General features: G+C 25.8%; 1 protein-coding gene across 1 annotated transcript; it reads left to right on the top strand.

The window, feature by feature from the left end:
* Positions 1-2,160: 2,160 nt before the first annotated feature.
* Positions 2,161-5,268, top strand: LOC127250792 (ras-related protein RABC2a-like). Its single transcript, XM_051274216.1, has 6 exons — positions 2,161-2,567; positions 2,956-3,024; positions 3,127-3,192; positions 3,489-3,610; positions 3,692-3,820; positions 4,888-5,268. Exons 1-6 carry the CDS (start codon positions 2,429-2,431, stop codon positions 4,999-5,001), a joined length of 639 nt encoding a protein of 212 aa, XP_051130173.1. The 5' UTR covers positions 2,161-2,428; the 3' UTR covers positions 5,002-5,268.
* The last annotated feature ends 4,324 nt before the right edge of the window (positions 5,269-9,592 follow it).

Here is a 9,592-nt window from a genome sequence, read left to right as displayed (position 1 = left end):
AATCGATCTGTTGAATACTTCTCCGATAACAAACAATCCAACCAGGGTTTCTACGGAGACGACAATTGTGTTTTTTGTTTGGAGAAAAGTGTAAAAAGCTATTGAGAAAGTGGAAAAATAAAAGATCACTGTAAAAATTTATTTGACTTTGATTTATTTGTTTGATATGTAAAAATTTTTATAGGCAGAGGTTCATGCAACACATGACACTAATATGTGTTCTTAAAAATTTAAATTCAAGTACCGTCTTCAGATTTTGTTGTCATATATAATTCGCCTAATATAATTTATTTTATCGAACTCAATTACGAATTCTCATGCTATTAAAAAAAAAGAAAATTATAAAATCAAATTCAAAATCCAATCCCCATGTTTTTTATTGCCAGAATTAATGATGTCTAGTTGCAGTCATGAAAGGACTTGACCTGCACCAACTTCTTCATCGCAACATAACATGGGAATCATTGCTAACATTAATGTTCATTTGGTTATATTTACGTGTATATATATATATATATATATATTTAATTTCAATATATTTATTTAACACTAATTTTATTTAGAAAATCATATCAAATAATTATTTTATTTTATGAAAAGATAGTATTAAATATTCATTTTTAAAAAAAAGTATATATATACACGAAGGTTTACATGCTAATAATTTTGATATAATAGTTTTAATGTAAAATTAAATTTTAATAATATAAAAGATAAAAGATAAAAAATAAAATATTTAATTTGGTATTTTTAAAATAAACTTGTTTATGAATAATAAAAGATATTGAAGTATTTCTAAACAAACACAACATAACTAACAACGCCATAGTATTGTTTGATTTGAATATTATATTTGGTGTTGATGGAGTTTTGGGTTTTAATTTAAATAATTTTTGTGTTTATACAAAAAAAAATAATAATAAAAAATAAATTTACTTTTATTTTAAAAACCAGCATAGCTTAATATATAAAGCAAAATAAAATAATTACAATAGAGTTGAATTTTTATAAATAAAATATTAATTCAAAGTTGGGTTGTTTAGATAACGAGGATTGTGAGAGTTTTGTAGTTTTAAAAATTTGAAAACATTACTTTGATTTAATATTTTATAAAAAAATATATATTTAGTATAAAATATATTATTCCGTTCCAATTTAAAGTATTTTTTCGTAGTCTCGCCCCAAATATTTATTTTCTATTTTAGGAATTTGACATAAATTACAAACATACAATTACATATACAATAATTTATACGGATTAAAACTCTTACACACTTATACTAACTAATAAAATGCTACTCTCTCAATCCCGGCTACCGTTTCCCTTTTAGCGTAGACACACGAGAAATAAAAAAAAGTATAATTAATAAATAATTAAAAATGTATTAGTTAAAATAATTATAGTATAATAAAAATAATTTAGATTAAAATTAAGATAACTAATTAGTCTCATTAAAATTTAAAAAATTATAAATTTTAAAGTTTAAAATGAGATTAAAATATGTTAGTATAATTCTTTTTCAAAAATAAAAAATAAAAAAAATAAGTGGACACACCAAAATTAAATAATGGACATAGTACGTGGGACAAAAGAAATATTATCTTTGGATTCAGTACTCTACCCCTTACATTATGCTCCTCCTATAACCATCAATCACCTTCCGTCATTTGCATTTTTTTTTAAAAAAGAAATTAATAAAATAAATAATTTAAATACATACGACGAAAAGTGATTGATTAGTATAAAAAGAGCAAAACTAAACCTATTATTTTTTTATTTACTACAAAAGTGCATAGCCTTAGAGCATCTCCAACCAGCGCCACTAATGGCGTTGGGTTGGTGGATTTGGCGTCGGTTCTTGCATCATGTTTTTGGTGTTGCTACAGTGCAACTCCAATTTTGGAGTTGCTTTTTTTTTTTTTTGAATTATTTTTATTTTTAAATTTATTTTATTTTTTTTAATTTTTTTTAAAAATATTTTAAATTATAAATATAAAAAGTTGTTTAAAATAATAGAAAAAATTAAATATTTAAAAAATAATAGTGAAAAATAAAGTTATGATTGAAATAAAATTATGATGGGACTAGTTTTTTTAAAAGCCCAATAGTTGTTATTACAGTAATGCCACGGACACCGTCCCGTTGTCGTCTTCCTGACAGAAACGGGACTGGTTCTAAGCTCAGGGCAACGGTTTTAAGGAAAAGAGAAGCTGACTGTCTGTCGAGCAAACGTCTCTCTGATCTTTTCAATTTTTTAATTTTCAGGGAAAAAGATGCAAAGTCCTAAGCTATGATGGCGTGAAGCCTTAGCATATGAATATGTTGTCCCCTTTTCGACTTCTTTCTCTCTCTTATTGATTACGCCATTGCCATTTTTCCTTACATGTCGAGCATCTACGGAATCGTCGAATAGGAATACCAACAAGGATGGGGACTTCCGGGCAGGGGCAGAGCAACTACGATCTGTCCTTCAAGATCCTGCTCGTCGGAGATTCCGCCGTCGGCAAAAGCAGCCTCCTCGTCAGTTTCATTTCCAACCTTGTCGAAGATCTTTCTCCGACCATAGGTCTGTGTCTGATTCTGAACAATTTTAGTCAAATTGATGTCTGAAGCTTTGTTTTGGGGAATTTGATGGAAGGAATTGTTGAAATTTTGTGCTGTTGCTGTTTATTTAAGGTATGATTCAAAATCAAATTCGATGTTGTCTGCTCCTGTTTGGGGACTTTGAGGTTGATTTCTGCCATTACAATTTTCGAGCCGACATGATCTTGTTCGAATTGTTTGCCCTAATTTGATCGTCTACTTGTTCAATTACATTGTTCATATGGCATTGTTTGGAGTTCTAGGGCACAGTGGCTAATTGAGGTCAATTTGGACAGGATTTTCTTTTACAAATAATCCAATCCATTCATGATTTTGTCGATTTTTCGACATCCTGTTCGATCGATTTTCAGGTGTCGATTTCAAGATTAAGTTTCTAACAGCTGCAGGGAAGAGGCTGAAGCTTACAATTTGGGACACAGGTAGTTTTTTTTTTAAAAAAAAAAATCTCGAAAATGTATGATGATGATGATGTTTTTGATTATTTTCCGACCACCGGTGGAATTTTCCGGTGGCGTCCGCAGCCGGACAAGAGAGGTTTAGGACATTAACGAGCTCGTATTACCGTGGAGCGCATGGAATCATACTTGGTAAGTCGATGATGGCTCATTTACACCTATATTATGTTGTCCTAATTTGTTAGGATACAATACTGATTAGCCCTAATCCGCACATAAAAAATAAATAAAAAGTCACATTATTTCAATTAATACAAAAATTATTAAGTTAATCGAAGTTATGTGTTATAAGTTCATACTTTACTGGTGTGTTGCTTTTATATATCTTTGTTGTCGACGGTTGCGTCTGTATAAATAGGTTATCCACATTTCGGTGGTCGGATTGGTATTCTTAAAACTAGTTCTTAAACTGTCTGAATTGTTTGTAGTATACGATGTAACAAGAAGGGAGACATTCGACAATTTATCCGAGGTATGGGCGAAAGAATTGGAACTCTACTCGACGAATCAAGATCGCATCAAGATGATCGTCGGGAACAAATCTGATAGAGTTTGTGTCTATCTATCGACAAATTTATATTTTTCGCACATTGATTAATAATTCTCATCCAATATTTTTCTCGGGTTTTAGGAATCCGAGCGAGCCGTGACCCGGGAAGAAGGGATAGCCCTAGCAAAAGAGCTCGGATGCTTATTTGTCGAATGTAGCGCCAAAACTCGAGAAAACGTGGAGCAATGTTTCGAAGAGCTTGCAACGAAGGTATAAATATATAAAATACCGTATGTTTTATTTATTACGTGAAATTCTTTGTGTTGTACTCCCTCCGTCTCGGCTATCGTGTCTCATTTACTGTAGACACCAGAATTTACGAGGAGTATAATTAGTAATAATTAAAAAAGTATCCGTTAAAATAATTAAGATTAAGATAATTAATTAGTCTAATTAATTAAAATTAAAAAAATTATAAATTAAAAATTTTAAAATGAGATTATAGTATATAATTTTTTTTTAAAAAAGATGATAGAATAATTGGGAAAGATGAAAATGGAGAGATGGACATTGTAACTGGACGCATATACACTCCTAATTAAACAAGTGTTATGCAAATAAATAAGGTGACATATCGTAAAATAGTATTCTTTGAATAAAATAACATAAATAAATAATTGACCAACACTTTCATTTTACGATTTGTAAAATAAAAACGACCTGTAATCTAATTTTTATAAACTATGAAACCAAGGTTAATCAATTTTCTATTTATTTATTTATTAAAAGAATAATATTTTAAACATTTCATTTGACTTATTTGTATAATTAAACGGATATTAATTTACAATCAAATGCTAGCGATTATACAGAGAGTCTGATTTGTGCATACTTTAATATAACATAATGGAGATTTCATGCAATATACTACATTCGTCTGGCTCTAAGGGTCTCATTTACTTTGCCGGTTAATATTTGACTATTAATTACTATATCAAAATATCGTACAAATTAATAAAAAATTGCAGAAATAATTCAATTAGTGTCTTATAATACTAATAAAATGACATTTGTAAAAAAAAAAAAATTATACAAATATAAGGATATTTTTAATGTTAAGTATAATGACACAAAACATAAATATGATCCTTAGAGGCAGACGGAGGAAATATAAAATAAGAGCTATTTTATGCATTTATAATAAAATACATGTGAAAATTATGCAATGTACCCTCTCTCTCTCTATGTATATATATATATGAGCGATTGTTTTTATTTAAATTGTATCGATTAAATATTTTGTCGCAAAAATTTTAAATTTTCTTGATTTTCGGTAGATAATGGAGGTGCCCCGACTGCTGGAGGTAGGATCAACATCTGCGAAAAGAATCATGTTGAAACCAAAGCAAGATCATCAGACACTTGCCGGTGGCGGCAGTTGCTGCTCGTAGAGTCTTAGGACAGTCGACTCAGCCGTCGCTTCCTACTTCTCCGGTGAATTTTCGTGTAAATAATGAGTGTGTTGTGTGTATTAACATAAGCTTCATAGTTTATTTATTACAGTACAAGTTGGTTGATTTATGTATGTATGTATGTATATGTATGTATCTATGTGGTGGTTCATATAGAATGGGCTTTAATTTGTTATGTTTCGTGGACCACGAACTAAGGGTGACTTGGTCGGATCAAATCGAAAAAATCAACTTTTTTTTATTTTTTTTATTTTTATTCGGACGGTTTGGTTTGGATTGTTTGGTTCATTGGTTCGGTTTGGTCCAAAATTGAATTTAAAAATTTTGGTTTTGATTCGGTTATGATTTTTAATTTTTAATTTTGGATGAACCGAAGAAACCGAACTTTTAAAAATAATAATAATAATTTACATATTAATAAAAATATATTATAATTTTGAGTATTTGTATTTGATTATATGTACTCCTTCCGTGCCATAACAAAATATCTATTTTTCTATTTTAGTCCGTCTCATAACAAAGTATCAATTTTCTTTTTTAGTAATTGTATTATCTACCTAACCTTACAAATATCCTTACAATTTACAATATATTATACGAATGTCATTACATTTATATCACACATACTAATAAAGTTATTTTAGTCATTTCTACTTTATTCCTACTATATCCCAATGTAATACTAATATTTCTAAAACTACATGCAAAAAGCAAATGGATATCTAGTTATGGGACGGAGGAAGTATATTATATATTAATAAATAAAAGTTTGGTTTCTTCGGTTTATTTGGTTTTGAAAAACTTTGATTCGGTTTCGATTTCAATTTTTGTAAACTAAAAACGGATCAAAATTAAAAATTCGATTTGTTTTTAACCGAACCGACCGAATGCACACCTCTACCAGGAATCTCTAACCAAAAGCACCTATGGTTAAAAAATGGGTTGTTTGTGTAAGAGTTTTTTAACAGTGTATATGTTCAGGGGATTTGAATTTTTTTATTGAAATTTGAATAGTAAAAATTTTAAATTTAAATAATTGTATATATAATATAAATAAGTGTTGATCTTATATTTTAAATGTAAAATTAATTTTTATATAATATAAAAAATAAAAAATAAATGTTTGAATTTATATTTTTTAAGGAAATTTTTTAATGAATAGTAAAAATCCAGATAAATATGATAAAAGAACACACCCTAAGAGCATTATTGTCTTCTTCTCGGTATTCATTTGGATTTTATTGGATTAAAAAATAATAGTATTTTATTGCATATATAATTTTAATATTTTTGCTCTTTGTATTTTTATATACAAATTAATTATATATGTAATGATATATTTGTAATTTATATAAAAAATTCAAAGTATTTTTGTATCCGTGTATAATTACTTTTAATAATTTTAAGTGAAGCAGACGAACATGGAAAAAAAAAAAGTAATTTTAGTTGGCACAAAAAATATTATTTATGATATTTTTGTATGTCTTTATTGATTTTTTTTGTATTTTAATTATTATGTGTTTATACATTGTATTGTTTTAATATTTTTGAGTTGGCCTATTTTTAAAACATTAACCAATTAGAGTTTAGTATTTTATCTTCTCCACCATTTTTAATAATAAAAAGAAACTTTTTAAAATATAAATATATAATTTTGTTCACAATATATTTAAAAAATAAAATTATTTCAACTAAACAATATCATGATCTTTTAAAATATTTTCATAATTTGTCCCGTAAAGTTTAAACTGGTGGTGAGAGGTGAACTTGTGAGTTTATGGTTCAAACTTCGATGCTATGAGGTTATTACTTGCCGCATATGGTTCGTCTAGCATGACTTACTTCACCGGATATAGTTTGCATGTTATTTAGATTAAACGATTATGGAATTTCACGTTATCCAAAATAAAAAGGGTAAATTATATAACATTATCTTGTATTTTATTTATTGTGTGAAACACTCTTCTGTTAATGTAAAATTTGCATGAAACACCCTCGTTGTAAAAAACCGATGTTAAGTTCTAAATAAATACATAATTAAGCAAGTTTTATACCAAAAAAAATATATATCTTAAATAATATTTTTTTTTGAATAAAATAAATAAATGAATAATTGATTAGTCATTTATTTGTATAGTTTTTATAAGATACAACTTGTCTCCAAATAGTTATTTTCAATATAGTGTTTTATACTAAAAGTAAATATTAAAAAATCATTTCAAATGAATAGTACTTTTTTGTTCCATATAAATTATTCATATTTTTTATTTTCGTTCGTTTCACATAATATTTTTTATTTTTTTGAAAGTATCATCGTACATTTTAATCGTATTTTAAATTTTCTTAATTTTAATTAATTATCCAATTATCTTAATCTTAACCAATAATTATTTTTATTATATAATAATTAGTTTTACTAATATATTTCTTAATTATTTACTAAGTATATTTTATATAAATTCTCGACAATTTATGTGGGCGGAGGTGTGTTTGTTTGGGAGTTTGGATTTTGAGTTGGGATTTGAATAGTAAAAATTTTGAATTTGAATAGTTGTATGATGCGATATAAATAGGTGTTGATTAGATGTTTATATAAAATTGATTTTTAGTATAATATAAAAAATAAAAAATAAATGTTTAATTTGATATTTTTTGGAGAAAAAAATTAGATGAACAGTGTAAATCCAATCCAATCCCCAAACAAACACACCCTAAAAAGTAAAAATATGTATCTAAATAGAATATTTGCTTTAAATTTATTACATTGTACAAATAAATTATTTTTTATTTAAAATATTACCATTCAAACATAAAGTTTTTTTTTTTTTTTTTCAAATTATAAATTTAAATTCAAACTCAATAGAAAAAGTTAATAATTAAAAAAATATTATATTTGATATTTTAAAAATATATACTATAAAAAACTTTTAAATATAAATAAATAAATAAATAAAAGTGTTGAATGAGTATATACACGTGTGGGTGGTTGTGAGTGGCATCCATCACTCAATAACTTATCTAACCATTATAATCCTTGCTCCCAACTTAATTGTAATTTCTTTTATTATTTTTGTTATTTTTATTTTATTACCGTAAAAATAATTTATATACAAATAACTAAATATTATTTCCTTTTAAATAGTATTTCTTCTGTACGGCTCCAAATATTTCATTTAGTTATTGTATTTATCATTAAAAATATTCTTATATTTATATAATATTTTTGTATAAATATCATTATAATAATATTATAAGACACTGATAGTAGTATTTTTTGTCATTTTTCTTTGATTTGTCATTATAATAGTATTATAAGACACTAATAATAGGATATTTTTTTAGTCATAAAATAAATATATTAAAATTATTTTATATATTTTTATTAACTAATAATATTAATTATTTTTTAATTTTAAAAAAATTTGAAAAAATCAAAGCATACATTCAGTTGGAAACGAATAAAATAATAGAATGCAAAATTCAAAAATTCAAAATATTTTAATGAAAATAATAATAATAATAATAAATCTCAAATGGAATAATCATGTAATAATAATAATAACAACAGGTTGATCTAGGGGTAGACAAAAAAGCAGAATCAAACAGCTAAATCGAACTGAATCGAATCGGATTTAAGATTAACTGAGCAAATTCGATTCAAATACAAATAATGCATATTTGATATTTATTTGGTTCGGTTTTGCCTCAAATATTTAAAATATTTTAAGATATTTTTAATTAATTAAAATTTTAATTATTTTTAAATATATATAATTTTTAATTTTGGTTCGGTTTTGGTTCGAATATTTAAAATATTTGCAAATCTTTTTATTTAATTAGAATTTTAATTTTTTTTTAATATATATTTTTAATTTCGGTTTGGTTTGAATTATTTGCAAATATTTTCGGTTAAACAAAAATTCGATTAACTGAAAATTTCAATTCGAATACAGTTTACGATTTCAGATATTTGTTTAGTTCAGTTCAAATATCAAATACCTATATATTTACAAATACCCGAACCGTCTCAACCCCTAAGTTGATCACAGTGTTAATTAATTTGTGTTATGCTATATGGTTTATGACGAAATATTAAATATTTTATGATTTTTATTAAATACTTCATATGTCAATCAAATATATGTTCACTTTTTTTTTTTTTGGATTGTCATCGAAAAATATTCTCAGTAAACAATTATTATACTTTTGTATTTATTTTTTATTATATAAAAAAAATAATAATTAATACTCATTTTTATTAAAATTCATGTCTGGTCAAGTAAGCATACGTTTACACAAATGAGAGACTAATAAAAAAAGCAAATTAAAGGCCCACAATGAAAAGAAAAGAAAATAAAGTAAAGGTCAAACTTACGGACCTACTCATGAATACACTCCAAAATTTTGCTAGGATTGAGGCCATCATCTGCCCACTAATTTTTCTTTTTATATTTTTTTTGACAAAAGAAAATAAGACATCCAAACATCTTCAATCGAGGACGTTGAAAAACGTATGTATATAAAGCAATAATTAGAGCTCTTAAACGAACCGATTGGTTTGTGAACTCGA

This window comes from Andrographis paniculata, unplaced genomic scaffold (genome assembly GCF_009805555.1).
Source record: "Andrographis paniculata isolate CXL003 unplaced genomic scaffold, ASM980555v1 Contig38END, whole genome shotgun sequence".
Taxonomy (NCBI): domain Eukaryota; kingdom Viridiplantae; phylum Streptophyta; class Magnoliopsida; order Lamiales; family Acanthaceae; genus Andrographis; species Andrographis paniculata.
Note: the sequence above shows the minus strand (reverse complement) of the source record. Positions and strands in the feature narration are given on the sequence as shown.

Coding starts and splice junctions, on each gene's coding strand:
- LOC127250792 (XM_051274216.1), top strand. CDS start 2,429: ATGGGGACTTCCGGGCAGGGGCAGAGCAACTACGATCTGTCCTTCAAG. Junction 3,025..3,126: donor GCTTACAATTTGGGACACAG/GTAGTTTTTTTT, acceptor TGGCGTCCGCAG/CCGGACAAGAGAGGTTTAGG. Junction 3,821..4,887: donor TCGAAGAGCTTGCAACGAAG/GTATAAATATAT, acceptor GATTTTCGGTAG/ATAATGGAGGTGCCCCGACT.